We start from the raw sequence: 24,731 nt of genomic DNA on the forward strand, positions 1-24,731 counted from the left end.
ACTACATAGGAGCAAAGCCCTGTTGAGCAAAGGAAATTATTCCAGATGGCAACATAAACCCACAGGAAAAAGTGACGAGAACCAGTAATGATAAAAAAGTTAGGATAACAAAAGCTATAAATATGTACTTGCTCTCCTTTCTTCTCTAAGCTTCTTAAAAGTCATAAATGAATATTAATTAATAATTACAATATATGGTTGGGTTTTTTAACATTTACAGATGTAATATGTATAACAGCAAGCCCATAAAAAGGACAAGAAGAAATACAATATATGTAAAATGGAGCAATTTTTCTATATGTCACTGGAATTGAGTTAATATAAATCAGAAGTTGATTCTGATAAGTTAAAATAAATATATAGTCAGCTCTAGAACAAACACTACAGACAATGTTTTAAAATATAGGAAAAACCATTAAAGAAATCAAAACACTACATTAGAAAACATTTACCAAATGCAAAAGAAAGCAGCAGACGAGGATGAGAGGAAGACAACAAAAAGACACGAGAGACACAGGAACAAGAACCAAACCAGCATAAATCCAGCTGTAGCTGATTCTTGTCACGAGTGGTAACCATGTTCTATCAAGCCATGATAAACACTGCACTAGCAAACACCGAAACATTGCTCCTGGGGAAGTGCAGGGCTAGTACCCGTGAGCTTCTGGTCTCATTTTTGCCAACTGCTCATTACACAACCTTGTTTTATGTGTGTCTAGGAAAAACACACAGTGTTTTCCTTTAATCACACATAATGATTCTGACACCAGATGCGTGGGTTTTTCCCACACGGACTGATTCTCCAACACAAACTGGGTGTCCTACAATTCAGTTCTGACACTACCCAGAGTTAGTGTCAGACCCCACAGGTGAAGAGCTCAGTCCCACAAGACTGCCCTCCACTTCAGATGCCAACTGCAACTAGCAGGAGTCCAGGTCATCTACAACTTCTGTTCTACTTGGCTACAAATCAGAGGTTCCCACAGCACCCTCCTCAGTTCAATAATTCCCTAGAGTGGCTCACAGAACCCAGGAAAACAGTTTACTTACTATTGATGATTTATTACAAAGGATATTTTAAAGGATACAGACACACAGATAAAAGATACGTGGAGGGTCTGGGAGGGTCCTGAGTACAGGGGCTCTATCCCCGTGAAGTTGGGGTGCCTCTTTTCCTAGTGTGGGGATGTGTCCACCCACCTGGAAGCTCTCCGAACTTTATACTACTTGGATTTTATGGAGTCTTCCTCAGGAAAGGATGCTTGATCATTAACTCCATCTCCACCCCTTTGCCCTCTCTGGAGGATAGGGGTGGGGCAGGGCTAAAAGTTCTAAGCTTCTAATCAGGGCTTGGTCTTTCTGGTGACAGCCCTTATCCAGGAGCCACCCAGAGTGTCCTCATGATAACAAAAGAGGCACCTAATGATCTATCACTCAGGAAATTACACAGGTTTTAGGAACTCTGTGCCAGAAACCAGCGTCAAAGACCAAATATTAGCAAGAACAGAGGGTTGTAGATAGATAGATGATATAGATATAGATATAGATATAATTTCACAATATGTGCTTAATATTCATTGTTGATTCATTAACGCTTCCTACAGCAACATAACTCATGCCGAATGAAGCTTACCTAACACTTGTGTTCTCTCTATAAGGCACATCACAACCTTCTTGAACTTAAGAGGCCATTTTAAACAGCAAAATCACCAATAAAAAGCACAAAAATGTAGAAAATGTGGCACTAAATAGACACAGAAAAGGACCCCGTCTAAAGTATGAGCTATAGTAATCCCCTTGGGAAGCTATGCCCTGACACCAGTGCCTAGTCCACCCTTCAAAGCAATGTTGGAACTCTTTTCCTGGAATGGCCATCAGAGCTGCCATCATATTACCCTTGATGTCCTGAATGTCATCAAAATGTCTTCTTTTCAATATTTCCTTTATTTTCAGGTAAAGAAAGAAGTCATAGGGGCCAGATCAGGTGAGTATGGCGGGTGTTCCAATACAGTTATTTGTTTACTGACTAAAAACTCCCTCACAGACAGTGCCGTGTGAGCTGGTGCATTGTTGTGATACAAGAGCCATGAATTGTTGGTGAAAAGCTCAGGTTGTCTAACTGTTTCAAGCAGCCTTTTTAGTACTTCCAAATAGTAAATGTGGTTAGCTATTTGTCCAGTTGGTACAAATTCATAATGAATAATCCCTCTGATATCAAAAAAGGTTAGCAACATCATTTTGACTCTTGATTTGGACTGATGGAACTTTTTGGTCCTGGAGACTGACTTCCATTGTGCACTTTGACACTTGGTTTCAGGGTCGTGGTGGTACACGCATGTTTCATCACCAGTGATAACACAGCTGAAAACATTGTCTTGCCTCTCCAAAAGGTCTTGGCAAACTCCAACTCTCCTTTGTTTTTGGTAATCAGTGAGCTCCTTCAGGAAAATTTTTGCACACACATTCTCATGCCAAGATTTTCAGTTATGATTTTCCTAACTGTTTCTTTATTGATGTTTACTTGGTCTGCTATTTTTCTCACAGTCAACTGACGATTTTGATGCACAATTTGACAAATTTTTGCAATGTTTTCATTAGTTTTGCTTGTTACTCGCCACCCTGACCTCTCTTTATCAGTAACACATTCTCTCCCCTCGGAAAAACATTTAATCCATTTGTACACTGGCATTTTCTTCATGGCATTATCCCCATAAATTTGGACTAACATGTCACTGATTTCACTTCAACTCTTGCCAAGTTTAACAAGAAATTTAACATTTGTTCGTTGTTCTAATTCAAGCTCAAACATTCTCACGATGGCACACAAAAACATGCAACTGCAATAATGAACGCCACTCAGCAAGACACCACCACACGTTGACATGAACAAATGTGAGACACTGATAAACCAAGGTTATGAAACCTTACTGAGCTGTTTGTACAGTGCTGCCAATGTAAGTGCATGGAGGCAAGTTCACAAACTTAATTGTCAGACCTCAATATCAATAATAATTTAAGTATGAATAAATTAAACAATCCAATCATAAGTCAGAGTTGTTAGATTTTAAAAAAATGATTCAACCTTATGCTCTCTATAAGAGACACATTTTAGGTTGGTGCAAAAGTAATTGTGGTTTTTGCAATTATTTTTAACCTTTTAAACTGCAACAGTTTTTGCACTAACCTAATAGATTCAAATATGCAAAGAGATTGAAAATAAAAGCATTATGCAAACAACACTCACAAGAAAGCTGGAGTAGCTAAACTAACAAATAAAATAGACTCTGAAACAAAAATTGTTACTAGAGATAAAGAGGGACATTTTATAATGATAAAAAGGCCAATCCATCAGGAACATATAATAATGATAAAAATGTATGCAAATAACAACAGAGCACCAAAATACATGCAGTGAAAACTGATAGAAAAAAGGGAAAATAAACAATTCAAAACATTAGTTGGAGACTTCAATATCCTCATGTCTATAATGGATAGAAAATTAGGGAAATCAACGAGGAAATGGAAGACTTGAATGACATGATAAAGCAACAAGACTTAACAGACATTGTAGAACACTCCACCCAGCAAGAGCAGAATGCACTTTCTTCAGAAATGCACATGGAACATTCTCTAGGATAGAATGTATGTTAGGGCATTAAACAAATGTCAGTACGTTAAAAAGGATAGAAACAGCACAAAGTATGTTTCCTGACCACAATGGAATGAAATTAGAAGTGTTAACAGAAAAACATTGGGGAAACTCACAGATATGTGGATATTAAACAACACACTCCGAAATAACCAAAGGGTCAAAGAAGAAATCAAAAGGGAAATCATAAAACACTTTGAGATGAACAAAAATGAAGACCAAAAGAGCAGAACTTACAGATTTGTAAGAACAGGATTTGGCTAAAGCACTTCAAGAGATATTGATTGATAGCTTATAGTTTCCTATGTCAAGAACAAAGAAAGGTCTCAAATCAATAATTGAACCTTTCACTTTAAAACAAGAGGTAGGGGGAAGGCAAACTAAGCTTAAAGCAAGCAGAAGGAAGGAAATAATAAAAATTAGAGCAGAAAGAAGTGAAATGGAGAAAGAAAAACAATAGAGAAAAAGCAGCGAAACCAAAAGCTGGTTCTTTGAAAAAATTTAAAAAATGGAAAACTTTTTCTCTACAGTGATTACGAAAAAAGAGAGAAGACTCAAATTATTAGAATCAGAAACAAAAGAGGGGATATTGCTAACAACCTTTTAGAAATAAAAAGGATTACAAAGAAATACTATGAACAACTGTGTGCTAATAATTTATATAAATGAGATGAAATGGACAAACAGGAACAAAATAACTGAAAAACTAATACTCCAAGAGCTGTAAAACATTGTTTCTGTTTTGTTAAAGGATCTCTAACTCAATGGGAAAACATCCCATGTTCGAGGATCAGAGGACTTAGTAATGTTAATTTAAGATGGCAACATTCTCCCAACCTATCTACATATTTATGCGATCTCTATCAGAATCGAAACTGACTTCTTAGGAAAAGTTGACAAGTTGATTTAAAAATTCCTATGGAATTACAAGGAACCCAGAATAGTCAAAACAATCTTGAGAAAAAACAAATTTGGAAGACTCACAGTTCCCAATTTCAACATTTACTACAAAGCTACAGTAATCAAAACAGTGTGGTACTGGCATTGGATAGACAACAAATCAATATTTATTGATTTATCAATGGAATCAAATTGAGAGTCCAGAAGTAAACCCATACATGTATGGTCAACTGATTTCAACAAGGTGCCAAAAATGTTCAAAAGGGAAAGGAATAGTCTCTTCAACAAACGGTACTGGGACAACTGGAAATCCACATGCAAAAGAATGAAATTGGACCCCTAACTGATGCCATGTAAAAAATTCATTCAAATTAATTAAAGACCTAAATATAGGAGCTAAAGCTATAAAACTCTTAGAAGAAAACATTGGGGTAAATCTTCATGACCTAGATTTGGCACCGGATTCTAAAGTTCATATGACACGAAAAGTATAAGCAAGAAAGGGGAATAAAAAGATAATCTGACTTCATCAAAATTAAAAGGTTTTGTGCTTCAAAAGATACTATCAAGGAAGTGAAAGGACAACCCACAGAATGGGAGAAAATATTTGCAAACCATATATGTGATAAAGGACTTATATCTAGAATATAAAGAATACATGTAACTCCACAATTAAAAGGAAAGTAATTCAATTAAAAACTACAAAGTACTTGAAAACACATTTCTCCAAGAAATGTGACACACAGATGGCCAATAAACACATGAAAACATGCACAGTATTCATCATGGAAATGCAAATCAAAGCCCCGAGGAAATACCACTTCATCCCCACGAGGATGGCTGGACCAAAAAAGTCAGATAACAAGGGTTGGCGAGGACATGGAAAAATTGCAACTACTGGTAGGGATGGGAGCTGGTGTAGCTGCCCTGGGAAACATCTGGCAGTTCCGAAAAAGTTAATTCCCGTGGCCCAGCAATTCCACTCCTAGGCATCTACCCAACAGAAATGAAACATTCTCGTAGGTCCATACAAAAATGTGTATGTGAATGTTCACAGCAGCACTGTTCCCAAGAGCCAACAGGTAGAAACAACCACAAGTCCATTAGGCGGTGAATGGAGAAACAACTGTAGGGTATCCACACGGTTGAATGTGACTTGGCCGTGTCATTGCAATGATGTACTGATGTGTGCTACAAGACAACGAGCCTTGACCGTGTGGTCCACACGAGACGCCATATGTGATGTGGTTCCGTTTGTATGAAATGCCCACACCAGGCGGACCCATTAGCGTGCTTAGTGCTGGGCGCTGAAGAGCTAACGTGCTCAGGGCTTGTCGTTGGAGGGTGAACATATTCCAAAGTGACTGCACTGCAGGCTGCCCTGACACCACTGAATGGTGTGCGTTAAGTGGGTGAATTGTGGCTGTGTCTACCCTGTGTCCATAAGGCTGCTAGAAAATGACTGAGGGAGACAGGAAATGGGAAGAGAACGCAGAGCCAGACCCCAGGTGACCCACATGTTGGAGTCGTCCGTGGAATGGAGACCTTGCTTCCAGATACTGGAGTCACTGTCAGGAAAGTAGCTGACAAGACTAAGGCTTTACCCTGAGAACTGGAACTTACATGAAAAAGAAGAAAACGCCAGTTACAGAACTGAAAACACAATAACTGCAACTGAAAACTCAGCTGTTGGATTTGCCAGCAGACTCAATAGAACAGGAGAGAGGATTAGTAAGCAGAAGTCCCCAGGAAATACTGGGTGAAACCAGATCCACAGAGATAAGACTGCAGGAGGCCCCAAGTATGGAGAGCAAGGACGGACTTGGAAAGGATTTGGCACACCTAGGAAGTGCATTGTCCTGGAACCGGAGGAAACGCATGCGTGCTCCCCCCTCCAGGGGCTCCCAGCCCAGCAGGAGGACGGACCATTAGCTGGCTCTGGGGTGGATGGGACTGCAAGTCACAGGGAATCAGACCCCAAAACGGGACGTGTTGTCATTTTTACTGTTGATTTTTCCTGCTAACGGATGTCCAACTGAAAACTCAAAGCATTATCTCTGGCGTCTGACAGGCCAGGGCACCAGAAAAGTGATCATTGTAGGAATTCCCAGTACAGATCCCGAGCCAATGGCCACACAGGCTCTGCCTGCACACTGGCAGAGATGGGGACCTCACTAGCTACCAAGGCTACCCCCCAGGTCTGGGAGACCTTGACCGCTGCCTCATGCCCTTTGCACGTTGTGGCACTGAGGACTCTGGCTCGTCCTGACACAAAGACCAGAAGTGTCACTGACCTTAGGGGGAAGACTGGGGGGTTTCAAGGTTACGACGATGGAAAATTCTTCAGGAAACAGGTCGCATCTGACGAAAATCCTGGATGCAGGGAAGCTGATGGCGTGGGGGGCGGCGGCCGAGAGCTGGAGTCCCAGTGCACCTTGAACCCGTGTCACGCTGATTCCGCTCGCAGTGCCATCCGGAGGGACCGCCTCTGCCAGGATGTCCAGGGGGCGCAGGTCTGTGTCAAGGAAACCACAGGCAGTTACGCCAGGACGTGACAGAGGCCGGGACAGAGGCACAGACTGAGCGAAGGCTGGGTGGGCCTCAGGGGACGCCATTGTGAGCTGAGGGGCAAACGCCTGCTCTGTGACCGGAGGCCACGTTGTTCTGTTACAATCTGTGTCCTTGAAAACAAAGCAGTAGTGTGTGGGGAGAGCATCGCTTCGTGTGCTATGAAACGAGCCGCTCAGGGAGCAGCCCTGAAGGCGGCAGGCCTAGAAGCAGCCATGTTCTCCAACGCATCTGAATGTCAAGGGCAGAGTCACACTGGGGGCCACTGTGCGTGTGTGTGCACGTGCATGTATGTGTGTGTGTATGTGTACGTGCGTGCGTGCGTGCGTGTGTGTGTGTTGGGGGGTGTCCCAGATTGTCTCAGGAGGAGTCTGGCATCTGTGGGGGTTGAGGGAGGGGAGGGGGGGAAGTCTGTGTTCCTGACCTTGACCCAAAGCTCAGGCTGGCTGCAGCATGGAGTTGTGCCTGGTCTGGGACCCTGGAGAACTTAAGGCTCTGAGTAAACACTGAGCACCCCAAATTCATCCCCCAAAAGACTGGGAAACACTGGGTACATGGGTCCTGCCTGGTAGTGAGCTCCACCAGGATCCAGCCCCTCCTTCAGAAAACATGGGTCCTCTGCCAGGCAGGCTGCTCAGCTTCCAGAACACTCCACAGTCTGGCCAAGCCCCAGGCACAGGCAGTTAGGGCCCATTAACAGCGAGGGGGACCTTGAATTCAGCTACTCCCAGCGTGAGCCTCTCTGACACTGTTTCATTGAAATAGCCCCTTGCTGAGTCTATTAACCCCAGTCCGTGCCAACACATGCAATCTTGGCTCTGACAAGGGTTCCAGCCACATGCACTTGTGTCTCCGAATCTGCCTCATCCACATACACAATAAGGTTTTCAAGGTTAACAGAGACTGAGCTTTGTATCTTCCTGGAAAAGCTCCCACTGGATGCAGAATGAGTGATGGACTGCGTGTACGAAGTCGGAGCTGGACATTCAGACGCAAACATGTGAGGAGCGCTGCAAATGAATTCTAAGGAATTCAACACGTTCATGGGCACCAGCTGTGTCCATGCTGAGGGCCCAAACGTGCCCCTGGACAACGGAAACCACACACGCGGGGCAAGAGAACCGACCCACGACCTCTCAGCCATCGGCCCAGACCAGCCAGGACACGCATGGCCAGTGACGGCCAGCTCCCCTACCTTTTGTCCCCACTTCCAACTCAGGATCTCGCAGCTCACCAGACACACTCTCCTGACCAAGTGCACAGGCTCTGCGAGTCCAGTGAGCGGCCTCAGCGTCCGTGGGACCCACAGCGCCGCCCTTCCCAGCTGTCTGAGCCTTCACCAAAGCCAAGCGGCAGTGGCCGAGCCCTGCTTCAGCCAGCTCGTTCTCATCTGGGGGCCCTTCCTGTACCCCACCAAGGCAGCTTGGAAAGGCAGGTTCAGAAACAAATAGCTGTTGCCTCAGGAACCTACAGTTTAGCAGAGGGTGTGGTAGGCAGATACGCCTGCTCAAAGCTACACTTAAGGTCCCCACGAAACCTCATGACCCACAACTCACTGCACCTCTTGGGACCTCAGTTTCCTCACCTGTCAAATGGGGGGGTGCTGACTAACCCTGTCAGGACCCAGCTGAGCTGGAGAAAGAGCTGAGCTGCCAGGTGTCAGAGGGGACAACCAGCCAAGCAGAGGGGACAGAAGGAAGGGACAGGGAAGGCTGTAATCACTTACTGCCATAGCATAAGCAGGAGGCTAAACCAGAGGGGCACAACACCCATCGCCCCACGGAAGGACGCAGCGGGGTCACGTGAGGGAGTCCCAGGACAAAAGCCTCCCACAGGAGGGAGGGAGAAGGGCTGGGCACCAGCCAGAGTCAGAGAAGCGCCAGCAAGACCCAGAGGAACGCAGCTTGGCTGGCGGGAAGGCAGCACCCCGGCTGTGCCCCAAGCCTGGGCTGTGGCAGGAGGGCGACGACTTTGTGACCACCGGTGGCCGGGCCTGACACGTCACGCACAGGATTTAGTCAGGAGCCAGGCTCCTCATGCCCCAGACTTGTTCCTGGGGGACACTCTGTACTGAGGCCCGCGGAGACGAGGTTTTCAGGAGGGGCCAATGGACTCCCGTGGAAGCCCAGGTGAACATCTGGCCATGCTTCAGACAGTGTCTGGGAAGGGGTTCCTCCGTGGGGGTGGGAAGGGAGAAAGAACTAAGTGGCCACCAAAGTCCTCTTCACTCTGGATTTCTCTAGTTGAAACTGTGGCCCAGGGAGCAGGAGCAGTTTCTTTCAAGGATTTGGGCTGGGGCACTAGAAGGTTGCCCGGTGCAACACTGAGACCGACACTGTAGCCAGAGTGACAAAACAGAGCAGTTTGGGCCTGAGAAGGGACAGGTGGGGCAATGATGAGAATAGACCCCAGAGCTCAGCGAGGCCTGCAGGCAGGCAGTGGGGTCCCCAGGAGCTGCGGGAGGGACAGATGGTCACAGGTGGGGAAGGGAAAGCTGTGCTTCTGTGGGGGCGGAGCTCCCGCTGGAGTCCTCCCTGAACAGACATATCCTCGTCAAGTCCAGGGTGGGTGACAGGTGAAGGTCCCATGTCAGAGGGGGCACCAGGGGCTGCCTGTGACCCCGGGTTACAGAGGACTTCTCAAACTCAACACACACAGACCATTGGGAAGAACTCGCTACGTCTGCTTCCATCCAAACATGAATCTGCACTCGGGAAGGACAGAACCTGAGAGGTGTTTGCCACACCCAGGGTGCAGGAACAGGGAACCCCTGAACACCCACCAGGAAAACATAAGAACAATCCTCAAAAAAAGAAGTAAAAAGCAGGCAACTTAAAAAAGAAACCCAAAGGGCTCACACACATATAACGAAACACTCAAGTCAATAGAGTCAGTGAAATACAAATTAAAGCACTAACAAGATGCCATTTTTCTCCTATTATACTGGTTACAAAAGGAACTAGGAAAGCAATGGAAAGATGGAGCACAAATGGGAAAATGACTCATGTCCCCTTTGTGTCCAGACCTGCTTTCTTGTTTTAAAGGAAGTCAAGGGGCATGGAATGAGGCTGGCCCCTGGGCTCTGACTGGGCCATTGGGCTCCCAGCATGGCTGGGTCCTTAACACACATCAGTGCGTTTCAATCCCAAACATTTACGCTTCGCTCTCCAGGGCATTGGGTGCCTTGACCCGCTGATGCAGAAAAGTCCACACACAGAGCCTGGAAACACACCCGTGTGCCGACCCCATGCTTGCCTGCTCAAACCCAGAACCTTCCTTTCCACCTTTCTCAAATGCTGTCCCTCAGGTAGAGCAACTGCCTGGCCTCAGGGGCACGGGGACATTCAGGACACGGTGCACACATCTCGCAGGGCTGGCACAGGCCGAGGGGCTGACGGGAGCCCTTTTAGACAGGAGGCTCAGTGGCCCTCCGGGTGCCACTTACAGAACCATCTCCACTGATACAAAATGCCTCCTCCGGGGCTCATCTCTGCCAGGAGCTGAGAGGTGGGAGAGGCCAAGAAAAAGGGGTGGCCCCTGCCCACAGGGGACCTTTGTGTGGAGAACAATGCTCTCACCTGCCAGGCGTGATTTCCCCTGCAATCCAGCCAGTTTGCATGCTCCCTAGGGCCTATCCTCCTGGCGAGTGAACACTGGACAGCGTCGCAGCCCCCTGTGAAGGCCTCCGGCTGTGGTGTGGAAGCCCACACGCTCAGCACACAGGGCTTCACCTGCCTTCAGGTCCTATGCGTGTGAACGCCCAACCCGTCAGCTCTATTAGCCTGAAACCGTGGGATGAGTCCAGGAATTACGGAATCAAAGCCAGAAGGGGCCAGGAGATCGGCTTGGTCAAAGCCTCAGGTTGTACACCAAGACCGTGGGCACAGAAGGACTTGGGGACATCGCTACAGGTGGGGAGTTAATAGTAGTGAGAGCTTCTGCTAGAAAAGAAGGAAGGTGTCCAATCAGCCATCAAAGCTGCGAATGAAGGAACCTGGAAAAGAGCAAATGAAACCACAGCACACAGCAAAAGAACGAAAGCAGAAATCAGCATGAAAACAAAAGAAAAAGTCAGTGAGATCAAAGCTGGTTCTTTGAGATCGATCAAATGATAAACTTCTAGCCAGACTGACCGGAAAAATACGAGGAAAATCAATTTATCAATACCAGGAAAAAATAGGGACTATCACTAAACACTTTCAGAAATTAAAAGGGGAACGAAGGAGCTCTCCACACATCAGGCCTGTTCACTTAGCCCTTAGGTGAAGTGGACCCACTCCCCAATTGGCACAAGACACAGAAATTCGTCTGAGAAGCAGCAGATCCCAGGGATGTGCTGTATCCATTGAAGAGAACTCCAGTTTTTTAGAAAATCCTGCCAATCATTTAAAGAAGACAAAACGCCAACTCTTTTCACAAGGGCAGCACTACCAGAACCAAGACATTACACACACAAAGAAACAACAACCACAGACCAACCCCCTCATGAATACAGGCATGAAAACCCTGGGTAAAATAGTAGTGAATGAAACCCACCAACATATAGAAAGGACCAGACATCACAGTGACATGGTTTGCCCAGGAATCCGACACTGCTTCAGCAGTGAATGTGGGTATACAGCAGCTCCGGCCCAGCTTTGCAATTTCCCATGAATCCGTAAGTATTTCCAAAATGAAGTCTTAAAAATCAATTAATGTAATTCAGCATATCAACAGATTTAAAGAGAAAACCATATGATACTCGTATATAAAAAACATTTCGTGAAATCCAGTATCCGTTCACAACAGGACCTCTCAGCGATAAAAGGAGACTTTTTGGAGAACCTACAGGGTCACCAAGTAGCACTTGGCCACAGAACACAACAAAAAGATGTCTCACTCCGTGTGTGAGACACCCACAGCCCCACCCCGGAGACTCCCATGCCTTATCTTCTCCCTCTCCCTCTACACACACACACACACTCACACACACACTCACACACACTCACACACACTCACACTCACACACTCACACTCACCCATTCACACCCACTCACACACACACTCACACACACACTCACACACACACACACTCACACTCACACACTCACACACTCACACCCACACCCACTCACACACACACTCACAAACACACACACACTCTCACACACACTCACAAACACACACACACTCACACACACTCACTCACACACACACTCACTCACTCACACACACACACACACACTCACACACACACAGGCCATTGTCATTATTTGCAGTACTGATCTCCCATAAAGTCTCCGCAGACACTGAATTAGCAAATGCTGAACCGTGACTCCTGGGGAAATACAGAGTTGGGTTCCTGGGAGCCTCTGGGCGCAGTATTTTCACCAGCCAATCAACACGTAACCTTGTTTGATGTGTGTCTGCTTAAAGGCATCTTGCTTATCATACATCTTACTTAACTTCAGAGTACAATCAACTGCACTGCAAGCTCGCCCGGACGAGGCTTCTGTGATCCGTGTTTTCTCCGTGAGGACACCACACCCTCCGGAACACCAGACAGCAGTGCAGCTGTATGCTGAGGGCGTGTTAACCAGCCAGCTCGCAAGCACTCAGCCCCACAATGTGAAAAACGTGGCACTGAAGATACCTGGGAAGGATACAGCTGAAAGAAGGGGGCGGTGTCTCTTTGTCCCAGCTGGGACCATGCACCGTGGGGGAACTCAAGTTTTGGGGCACGCTGCACACGCCCACAGATGAGCTTGCAGGCCCCACAAGTATGATTTGGGTTACAAGTGATTTTAGTGAGTAGGTGAATTCATCAATGGGGAACCCAGGATCGTGAGGACTGACTGGGTCTCTCTCCATTTATTAGGTTGGTGCAAAAGCAATTGCAGTTTTTGCATTTATTTTTAACCTTTTGAACCACAATTACTTTTGTACCAACCTAATATCATCCATTCATCTATATAGATACACATACACATCTAATATCTTTGTGTATGAGTTTTTAAAATACAAATCGTATCATATGTTGCCCACTATGGTTTAAAAAAACAAAACTGACTACAATGTGGACTCATTCCTGTGAAAATATTTTTCCTCCTCATTTACAGCTGCATAATCCCACACTGGTCTGTGTGCTCATTTTCTTTTGCTGCGTAACAAACAACCACAAGCTCAGTGGCTTAAAACAATGCCCGTGAGTTGTGTCACCGTCTCTGGGGCTCAGGAGCTGCCCCGGGTCTGTGTGGGGCCGCACCACGGGGTGTCACCTGGGAAAGGACAGAGGTGATGGACGGTGACTGAGGGGCTGACAGAGCAGCAGTACAGACCTGAGTCTCTTACCCTGCAAGGACACCACAAAAACGTGGATGTCAAACAACACCGCCAGACAAAGAGAAACTGAGCAAATGCACCACTGGAAGACCCACTTCGAAGGAAATGCTGAAGGGAATTTTCAGGCAGGAGGACTGGAGGACAGGAACACAGCAAGAGTGAGGAGAACTCGAAAGGATCAGTAAGAGGACAAGTGGGAGTGAAAACTGATCTACATGACCTTCACAATATTGTGGTGACATTTAAAGTTCCTGATGGGATCGAAACTATAAAGAGAAATGAAATGTATGACAGCATTTACAGTAAAGGGTGAGGAAGGTAACTGGAGGTAAAGTGTCCGAGGCCTTGGCATTGCTTTGGAGCTGGTAAGAGAACTAGTGTCCACTGCAATCTCTAGGTCACCACTGAAAGGATAGCACATACCATGGATAATTAACAATGACTACAAAAGGGAAATGAATAATAAAAATACTTGATGAATCAGGAGTCAGGAAACAATGTAAAAAAGAAGGTTGGGACAAATGAAAAACATAACCAGATAGTAGATAGAAACCCAATCATCAATAATTAAACCTAAAGCATTAAATATGCCAATTTATAAATAAAGATTGTTAGTTTGGATTTTTTAAAAAAGAATACCTGTCTGTTACTTCCAGAGCTCGATCCCAAATATAAGGGCACATAAAGGTTGGAAGTAAAAAGATGGAAAAGGATACATCATGCAAACACCAACTTTAAAAAGCTGGTGTGGCTTATTACCTGATAAAGTACATTTTAAAGTAAGAAGAATTATTTGAGATCAAGACATTTCATAAAGCTAAAAGGGCCAGCTAGGAAGCTGTAACAATTCTAAATGTATGTACCCAATAACATACACTAAAACACAGAAGTAAAAAAATTGACAGAACTAAAAGCAGAAATAGAGAAAGGTGAAATGATAGTTGGGGATATTAATACATCCCTCTCAATAATTGATGGAAAAGGAGACAAAAACAATCTGAGAGAGGGAAAGGCTATTCTAAGTTTGGAATAAAACGCTAGTGTCCATGTACCATGTGGCCTTTGTCCCCCACATGTGGTCAGAACTCGTGACATGCTTTAGCCACAAAGAATACAACGGGGGTGATAGGATGTACATGGTCACATTACATAAGATCGTATGCTGGTCTTGGGGGGGGGGGAGACTCTCTCCTGTACTGGCTGTGAGCAGCCAGCTGTCCCCTCTGAGCTCCCCATGGAGAGGCCACGTGGCAAGAAATGAGGGTGGCCTCCACTCAACATCCAGCGAGAAACTGAGGCCCTCAGTCGGACCACCTGCAAGGAACAGAATGCTGACAGAATTTTGTCAGCCCCTTAAAGACACCGTCCATTACCTCTTCCTTCCTCATTTCTGTGGGGAAATCTATAAACCTGATCGCTGCAAATTTTAACTTAAATGTTTCTTTTTCCTCTGATTATTTTCGACAATTGGTCTTTATTTTGGGTTTTCATCGGTTTCATTAGCATGTGCCTAGGTGTGGCTTCACTAGAAATTATTCTCTTAAGGTTTGTAGCATTTCTTCAATTTGTAGTTTGAGTATTGGTTTTGGAAGATTCTTCATCATTCTCTCTGCAAACATTCCCCCATTCTCTCTTTCCTCCCATATGAGACTCCGATGACCAAAAAAAAAAAAAGGTGTGAAATCTCGTCGCCACTTTTTACCACATATTTCCCCTCACCAGCCCATTTGAGATGCTTTGCAGCTTCCTGGTCACTGATCCCTTCTCTGCTGTCCATCCTACTATTAACCCACTTATCAGTTCATAAATACCATCGTTACTTTCTTTCAGTTCTAGAATGTCTACTTGTTTCTTTTTATAGATTTCAGATTTGTGATCAAACTCTCCATCATTACATCTATTTTCTTCAGCATATTCATCACGATTCCTTTAAAACTGCCTGAAAACTCCAACACCGTGTCACCTCTGGGTCTGTTTCTATTGTCTATTTTGTCTCTTGGCCCTATTTCTTGTCAAGGCTAATTCTCAATTGAATATTTGATTTTGTATATGAAACATTCTAGCAACTCCAAGTGAGTTTCTCTTCTTCCAGAATTTCACCTCAACCTCCACCAGACAGCCAAGTGGGCACAGAGGACTCTTACTGATGTGAAGCTGGGAGGCAGTCTCTGGAAGCTTTAGTCTACGTCTGGTTTTCCCCACTTAGGATTTTGCTCTTCAGGGCTTCCAGCTGAAAGCTACTCTTCCTTGGCTAGTCGTAACTCTGGGTTATGTCTCCTCGGTAATGAGATTGCAAAAGCACTGCTTGGATTTTTAGTGGCTTTCTGTTCGTTTTCTTTCCTGTGTCGCATGAAAATTTGAAAAATGCCTTGATGATCCAAGCTCCAATTCTAGAGCTCTTCTTGGTGCCTCCCATCTGTTTGGGACCCTGTCCCCTTGAGTCTCTGCTGCCTCTGCAGTCACAAATTCCCATGTAATTTTCTCCAACCCCATGAAATTTCCAGAAGGTCCATTGACTTCTCTACGCCTCCGTTTTAGTCTCTGCCCAGTTTCTCCTCCTCACACCCCACAGCAAGATTCATCAGTGGTGCTTAAAGGAAAAGCTATTTGGAGAGTGCTGGCTCACCTCTCAGAAGTCCCTGCATGTCCAGAACGTTTGCTCCTCAATTCTTAGTTTCACTTTCAAAAGCTTTAAATGGGTGTTTTTGTGTTTTATCCAGCTTTTCAAATTATTCTCATCAGGAGTATATGTCTGGCACAAGCCACCTTGTCATGCATGGAAGCACACATACCTGTTCTGTTCTCTGTCTCTGTCTCTGTCTCTCTCTGTCTCTCTCTGTCTCTCTCTGTCTCTCTCTCTCGCTCTTGCTCTCGCTCTCTCTCTTGCTCTCGCTCTCGCTCTCACACTTCTAGTCTATACGATCAGTTCCTATGATTCTGGAAGGGCCTGGAGCTGAGCACAGAAGGCCAGGCTCAAATCTATATTACTTTTATAACTCAAAATATTAAAAAAAGACAACTCAGCCCTCAATTTAATTGAATTCCTAACTGCCTTTCTTGCTTTTAATATATTTCCTAGGAGTTGAGAGGCCTGGGTGGAGATCCACTGTTAGAAACAGAGCTGCAGGCGAGTGAGAATGTGAGTGCCCAGACTCAGGGGGCATCACACCCCCAGATAGCGCCCCCTCGAGCCTTCCTACCGTGTTAGGTGCCAGTCCTCTGGGCCTCGTGCATGCTGTGCTGTGCCCGGTCATCACCAACATAAGGGTGCCAAGAGCCCACCTCTCCAGGCCAGCAGGGCTCCCCAGCTGCCCCTGGTTCATGTCTGCAGTCCTGAGCCTGGGGCCAGTTCCAGCCTGAGAGAGGATTTGCTGTGCAGAGAATACACTCCTGTTTGGAAGGTGAAAGGACTAGAGACGGTTTGAAACGGATTCAGCAGAGAGCCCCCAAAAAAGCTTGGTGGCCCCTTGATAGTATTTGCAGAAAAAAGAAGCTGGATGACTTTCCGCTTTCTGGCCTGGGTGCCCCAAGGAAATTTTCTGTTCATAATAAAGAGGAAACACAGCGATCCTTGCTTCCCATGTGGAGGCCTTTCTGTGGTGTCTGTGCTCTGTGCAGGCAGAAGGCTGGGTTGGGGCAAATGCAGACAGGATGCGAGGTTGTGGATGGGCGCGGGCTCTGTGGCCTCACCAAGCGGTCGAATGGACAGCATGTATGCACAGCCCAGCCAGGGGCCTGGCGGTGCTGCCACCACACTACCCACCTTTACCTGCTTCCACCTGTCCCAGGGAAGCCCCTGCACAGGGGGTATGAGGGGACACAGAGAAATGATCCGGGCCTCTCCAGCTTGGTACTAGGCAAGTCGTGACACCCTAACAAGCACAGTCCCCAGGTGTGCACAGGACCCATTCCAGGTGTCAGCAAAAGGGCAGCTGGATTAGGAGATATGGATTTCTCGTCCAGCCAATGCAGACCCAGGACAAGCTATCTGCAGACACACACGCTCTTTCTACCTCAACTCTACAGACCAAAGGCAGCTTAGGATGCGTCAACAGACCAGGACACACGAGGGGGTTTAGAACTCTGCAGCATCTCATAAAACTAAGCACAGAACAGGCATTAATAAGAGTACGCTGGGTTCCAAACACAAACAAGGAAGGGAGGGCACGTGAGCTTCCTGTTGGGAAACAAACACCCAGGCAGGTATAAAAGCCGACAGCCGAGCACCTCACACTCACACACTCTCTCACACTCACACTCACACCCTCCTCCCAGCTCACCTCCCACCCACCGCCCACCATGGCCGCGTCCACCCTGTCCGTCTGCTCCAGCGACCTGACCTATGGCGGCCACGTCTGCCTGCCTGGTTCCTGTGACTCTTGCACTGACTCCTCCTGGCAGGTGGACGACTGCCCAGAGAGCTGCTGCGAGCCCCCCTGCTGTGTGCCCTCCTGCTGCCAGCCCTCCTGCTGCACCTCCTCCCCCAGCTGCTACCAGTCCTCCTGCTGTGTGCCCAGCTGCTGCCAGCCCTCCTGCTGCCAGCCCTCCTGCTGCACCTCCTCCCCCAGCCAGCAGTCTTGCTGTGTGTCCATCTGTTGCACACCTGTCTGCTGCAAGCCTGTCTGCTACACACCCGTCTGCTGCAAGCCTGTCTGCTACACACCCGTCTGCTGCAAACCCATCTGTTGCACTCCTGTCTGCTCTGGGGCCACCCCCTGCCCCTCGTCCTGCTGCAGACCCACCTCCTGCGTGTCCCTCATCTGCCGCCCCGTGTGCAGGCCCGCCAGCTGCGTGCCCATCTCCTCCTGCTGTGCCCCCTCCTCCTCCTGCCAGCCCAGCTGCTGCCGCCCGACCTCCTGTGTGTCTGTCATCTGCCGCCCCCTGTGCTCCCGCACTGCCTGTTGCGTCCCTGCCTCGGCCCAGAAGTCCTGCTGCTGACCCTTCCTAGACCTTATCCACTGTCCTTTCCCCAGCAGGCGGCTGACTTTCCAGGCAGCTACACACCCTCTGGCTTTCCCAGCCACAGGGGACAGGACGAGCCCTCCCCCTGGCTTGTTCCCTGCAGGGTTCAGGGACCCGGATGTCCAGGGTGGGCCTCAGCAGGCTGCTCCCATCCCCGGCAGTGACATCACCTCTCAGTCCTAATAAAGACACAGCTGCCTCACTCTGACCTTCTGTTTGTGTGTGGACACATTGGGGACAGAATGACAGGGCACCTGGTGCTGGCCTCTATCAGCCCCTCAAGCCAGGCCACTCGCAGCCCTGTGGGACCCAAGCAGTCCCCAGGCTGACTCAGTGAAGCTGCTTCTGGAATCAAAGCCAGGGCACATGGGACACAGTGGACCCCGCCAGCAGCCGTGGGCCTGGAGCCACACTCGCCTTCGCAGCTTGGTGGCCGCCTCTAGGCCCAGGCTGCATGTCTGCCCAGCCCCACACCCTTGGTCTCACCCACCTGGTTTTCCCCAGGAGATCAGCCCGAGGACCGCATGCCCTTCTGGCAGTCTGGCAAGGTGGCCTTTCCTCCAGCTTGCCCCGGGCCCCTGCCAGTGAGACACTAGGAGAACGCCACGGCCCAGGAGGGAGAAGCCAGCAGCCTTGGGTGCTTCCTTTCTCAGGCACGGCCACGAGAGTATGAATGAGATGAGCCTAACAGTACGGTCTAATTGGGTAGACTCCCTTAAAGATTGGTGGGGGGGTTCATGGTTGCCTCCTGAACCACGTTCCTGGACTCTGAGCCCCCATCTGACACCCCCATATCCCCCTGTCCTGAGCCCTGTCCCACTCTCACTGTAATGGACCCCCTGACGTCTGTGCCCCACACAAGTGGGCTCACACATACTTCCCACACTCCCAGGTCCCCCAGGCCTCTTCTGAACGGCCCTTGGCTTCTGCCTGCTGTCCTCCGGCCTGGGCTCTTTCTATAGGGCAGCTGTGCCCATCCAAGACCCCGAACCCCAGCCCACCCCACTAGTAAATGGACCCACACAACCAGCCACACCGCCAGGCGCAGACAGCAGGCAGACCTGGTCCAGCCGCTCCCACCACAGTGCCACCCCTCTGTGCTGGAGCAGTCAGAACAGCCATCTCCCGCCCAGGACAGGCAGCAGTCCTCCCTCTCCACCTCGAGCCAGAAACCAACCTGCCACAAGCTTGTCCATCTTCTTGGAAGCAAAGCCATGTCCTTCCAAAGGGACACAATGAGGGTTCCAAGCACAGGAACGTTGTCTTTCTTGTGGTTCTAGGGTGACTGCCGGGCCCAAATCTGGGTTCTGGGGCTCAGGCACCTTTGTGCTCTGCCAGCGGCTCTGGCACAGTAGACCTGAGCCTCTACTCTGGGTTCTCTGCCGCTGCAGGGCCAGAACGGATGGCAGTGCAGGGCCCAGGACTCACTCCATGCCTGCACACCGTCACCAAAGACAGACAAGCACCGCCTGCCCTGGGTCCCGGGAGCGCCGGCCGGGACTTGGGAACTGCCCTGAGGGCCCCAGCGCGTCTCCTCCGCTCGCTCAGAACATTGGGCCGGTGCCAGGGCCCTGGCAAACAACTCCTCCAAATGCTGGAGCCACAGTAGGACCCGGCAGGTCCGCGTCTGGGCAAATGCCAACAAGGAACCAGTGTTCAAACAGAAACTCCTTCCCCAGTGTCACGGCATCTCTGGTCACACAACCGGATAGTGGCAAAGCAGCCCAAATGTCAACCTGCTGAAGAACGCAGAGATCCTGTGCGCCAGCCACACTGCGGGGTGACTCAGCCATGAACAGGTGTGAAGCTGTGACAGCCTGCAATGTGGGTGGTCCTGGAGGACTCGTGACAAGTGACAGAAGACACACAAGACCACACGTTACATGATTCCGCCCACAGGAACGTCCAGAACAAGAGACTCCCCAGAGACCGATGAGGGGTTGCCAGAGCTGGGGGAGGGAAAATGGGGCAACGCTAATTGTATGGGGTTTGGGGGAGACGGTCTAAAATAAAATAATGGTGACAGCTGCATAACTCTGTGAATACACTAAAAACCATGAATTGGGCATTTTAAGTGGTGACCTTTGTGACACATTATATCTTAGTATACCTGTTAGAAACAAAAAGCACCATTCCATTTCCAGTTCAGAAATACCAGTGAAATATACCATGTTCTAAAAGAATGTAACTACATTAACAAAATGAAAATTTCAATACAAATATAGAAAAAAGTGAAGATAAATGTAAAGATATAATTGTGCAAAAGGCACAGACTTGGGAAATTTTAAAGGTATGTACCATCAGTCTTCAGCACAGAGCTTTTTCTTATATTTAAAACATTCCAGAGCTTAGAATAAGCCAGAAGGTTTCTGGGTTTATCTAAGAAGGTTGGCAAAACCCTGATGCCAAACCAGCAATGAGAGAGACAAAGGAGAAGACTGTAGATGAACCTCCTTTAAAAATGTGAAGTAGGAGACTCTCATAAAGTGTTAGTAAATTTCACAGGAACTACAGGAAAAGAGTAACAAGTCATTATGAAGTAGAATATACCTCAGAATGCAATTCAGAAATGCTATAATTAACTATACTGATGAATGCCAACAGAAAAACCATTAGAGCTCTCCATACGTTAACACACAGAGGATTCGACTCATTCTTTACTCAAAAGTGCAAAGCAAACTTCTTGGTAAACTAGAAATAGAAAGAAGCGTCCCCAACACAACGAAAAGTGCTGTGCAACCAGAAGCACCCGCTTGCCCTGGGCTGCAGGTGGCACTCCGCCAGCTCCAGGAGTGAGGCGAGAGGGCTTGCCACCACCGGCCCTCACCCAGAGCGCTAGTGCCTGAAGAGTGGAATAAAAGGAAAGCGCACGACACAGCTTCCCAGACGCTCGCCCTTCCTGACATCCCTTCCCCTCACCGCCCTACTGGCCCAGCCAGGACCAGGAAGTCATAACACGGCTGCTCTCACGCAGATGCCCTACGTTCTTTTCCCTGTTTTCAAACATCGTCTGATCTCCCACCAGACCTGCCCTGCCAGCTCCAGCCCACGGCACCCTGATCCAGGAGCCCATCTCTATAAGGGCGAGGCCAGACCTGGGTCAGGTCAGCCTGGCCCCAGGAAGGCTTGTGCTTGAAGCAGTGACAGTTGAAAGACTCCTTGGCCATGACACACATATTCCACAGGCCAAGGAGAGGGTTGCTACACAGAAGGGTGTGGGTCACAAATGAGAAACAGAACATGAAGAGTGTCCTAATGCCCATTAAGCTGGACCCCAGGACAGCTGTGGGAAGACTAGAGGCAACCATTATACTTGTCCTAGAAGCCAGCGTCAGCCTTCCCAATCCCCCTAGTTTCAAACCCACATTCCCTCCCCAGCTCTACCCACAAAATCCAGAGCTGGCCTGGGGGAGAAGGGGGTCGTGACAAAGCAGAGCCCCTTATAGCCAAGAGAGGAATGTCAGACCCTGGATTCTCAGGTTTCCTGCTATCGCTGTTCTGTTTCACAGGACACTGCTCTGGCAGCATTTTTGCGTCTGTGCAAGTGGGTCCCTGAGGGGCACTCGCACAGTGGTTGCCTTTGGAAATGACAGCCTGTGACGGGACATGCCTAGCGGTACAGCATGTGATGTCACGTCATCCTGCAATCGTCACGAATATTGCCATCATTTCCCTAAAGCAACACTCAAGTCTTCAGCTCTGGAAAGTGAAGTGGCCACGTGGTTCTCTCTGAAAGGATATTTTAAAAGGTATAAGAAAAACTAAATCAAACAGTACAATAAGAAGCAGGGTCACCAGGACATGTCTGCAGACAAGAGAAGCAGAGGGAAACAGATCAGTGTATAAACTGGAGCAGGACCCCAAAGCACAGGAATAAAACAGCTTATTCTTTTATTTAGAAGATCATATGACTGACTCCAAGGAGCAGCTTATCTGACATCCAGTGAAACAGATTACATAAGAAGTGGTGGAAAGCTTTTAAAAACACACGCTAACATTGTCCAAGTTATGGGGGAACACATCTCACTCAGATCCCAAGACAAAATCAAGCTGCTACAAAAAAGAAATAATCAAATAATAATATTTGAAAATAAAAAACTAAGAAAAAGTCAATGCAAAGGCCAAAGAATACACTAGAAATGGTGAAAGACTGAAATGTGATCTGAAAGATCAAGAAAGTCTCCTAGATAAGAGAGCAAATGATAAATGTAGGAAAAATGACCGAAAAATTGAGAGATACGAAGGCAAGTTCCAGGAGTCACAAAAGCATAAGACAGGGAAGATTAAATCATTTTTAAATAGTACAAAAGCATTTCCAGTGAGAAGTCTTACACTGACAGGCTCAATGAGCTTTTCACAGAACATAAAGTAATACACACTCCTAGAAAGCAAAACATGATGTTTTTAGAACAAAAATAAAAAGAAAATCAAATGCTCCTGGAAAGTTAAAAAAAAAAAAAAGATAAACTATAAAAAAATGACAGCTTCATTTTCATCAGGAATAGTGGACACTACAACAAAATGCAAATCTGTCTTCCAAGTTGTGAGGAAACAATTATTTAAAACCAGAATTCGGTACCCAGCTGAACTATCCCAAAATATGAAAGCAACTTGATAAATTTTCAGATATACAAGAAATCTTAAAATGTGAAGTCCACCAACATGTATGACAAAGTCTTTGATCATTTACCATGGCAAGATGAAAATGGAAAAAATCCAGAGTACAGCTTGAAATATGACAAAGGAGTCACCTTAGTGCAGTGTGGAGGAAAGTGGAAAGCAGAAAGAGAGACCTAGTTGGCAGGACGTCGAAACTGTGAGTGTTCTCCTCCCAGAGGCAGGGGTGATTTGAACGGGAAGGCACTCAGCTTTCTAGGAGCCAACCCTCTGCACCAGCTGTATTTCATAAGGTGAGTAAGTTGCACCGTATACTTACATTTAAGTGCTTAAATGGATAAAACATGTTAAAACACTACAAACACAGAAGAGGTAGAACCAGGATCCATCACTGTGGAGTGTTCACAGCTAAAACTCAACTCGGCATAATCTTACCTCAAAGTTTTCTGGAGCCAAACAAAGCAGAGATGGGATATACATCTTGAAACAGTCACAAGTTTAATGAGGAAAAACTAATTATAGAAAATAAACCAGCACTAATGAGGGTTCTCCTGCAATAGGCTCTAAACACCAATGAGGAAGGGAGGGCGTGGGGAGCCTCCTTCTGGGACAACACACAAACCAGGAGGGGTATAAAAGCCGACAGCCGAGCACCTCACACTCACACACTCTCTCACACTCACACTCACACCCTCCTCCCAGCTCACCTCGCACCCACCACCCACCATGGCCGCGTCCACCCTGTCCGTCTGCTCCAGTGACCTGAGCTACGGTGGCCGTGTCTGCCTGCCTGGTTACTGTGACTCTTGCACTGAATCCTCCTGGCAGGTGGACGACTGCCCAGAGAGCTGCTGCGAGCCCTCCTGCTGTGTTCCCAGCTGCTGCCAGTCCTCCTGCTGTGTCCCCAGCTGCTGCCAGTCCTCCTGCTATGTCCCCAGCTGTGGCCAGTCCTCCTGCTGTGTCCCCAGCTGCTGCCAGCCCCCCTGTCTGACCCTCATCTGTGCCCCAGTGAGCTGTGTATCCAGCCCCTGCTGCCAGGCGGCCTGTGGGCCCAGCCCCTGCCAATCAGTCTGCACCAGCTCCTGCACGCCCTCATGCTGCCAACAGTCTAGCTGCCAGCCCTCCTGCTGCACCTCCTCCCCCTGCCAGCAGGCCTGCTGTGTGCCCGTCTGCTACACACCCATCTGCTGTAAGCCTGCCTGTTGCACACCCGTCTGCTGCAAGCCCCTCTGTTGCACACCCATCTGCTCTGGGTCCACCCCCTGCCCCTCGTCCTGCTGCAGACCCACCTCCTGCGTGTCCCTTATCTGCCGCCCCGTGTGCAGGCCTGCCAGCTGCGTGCCCATCTCCTCCTGCTGTGCCCCCTCCTCCTCCTGCCAGCCCAGCTGCTGCCGCCCGACCTCCTGTGTGTCTGTCATCTGCCGCCCCCTGTGCTCCCGCACTGCCTGTTGCGTCCCTGCCTCGGCCCAGAAGTCCTGCTGCTGATCAGCTCGATGGGCCTCTTGAGCTGCTGTCCTTGCTCCCGAGCCCAGCCCTCCTCTCTCAGGAGCCCCTGGAGCCCCTGCAGGCGCCAGGCCCGCCCTCTCCCCTCAGGTGGTCACACCTGCTGCCTCACGGGGCTGAACATGGCACCCGTGGCTTCTGAGAAGACACGACTCACAAAGCCCTCACCAGCGCTGGGGGGACTTGGGCCCGCGGGGGCCTCCTCTGCAGG

At 48.1% G+C, this 24,731-nt stretch overlaps 2 protein-coding genes across 2 annotated transcripts in view; one reads left to right on the plus strand and one right to left on the minus strand.

Moving 5' to 3' along the window:
• The window catches only part of TSPEAR (thrombospondin type laminin G domain and EAR repeats), a 76,025-nt gene extending 56,317 nt beyond the window's left edge, over window positions 1-19,708 (minus strand). The window contains exons 1-2 of the mRNA XM_081071815.1: window positions 19,578-19,708; window positions 6,844-7,064 (exon numbers count right to left, since the gene is read on the minus strand). Of these exons, the coding sequence (XP_080927941.1) occupies window positions 6,844-7,064; window positions 19,578-19,596 (240 nt within the window). The 5' untranslated portion in view covers window positions 19,597-19,708. The remainder of the gene's footprint in view (window positions 1-6,843; window positions 7,065-19,577) is intronic.
• On the plus strand, window positions 17,738-24,502 carry LOC308507189 (uncharacterized protein; the record flags this gene model as incomplete). The annotated part of the gene is made up of 2 exons (XM_081071824.1): window positions 17,738-17,881; window positions 23,855-24,502. The coding sequence occupies 2 exons, from the start codon at window positions 17,738-17,740 to the stop codon at window positions 24,500-24,502; spliced, it is 792 nt and encodes a 263-aa protein (XP_080927950.1).
• Window positions 24,503-24,731: the final 229 nt, after the last annotated feature.

This window comes from Rhinolophus hipposideros, assembly GCF_964194185.1.
Source record: "Rhinolophus hipposideros genome assembly, chromosome: 2".
NCBI classification, from domain to species: Eukaryota; Metazoa; Chordata; class Mammalia; order Chiroptera; family Rhinolophidae; genus Rhinolophus; species Rhinolophus hipposideros.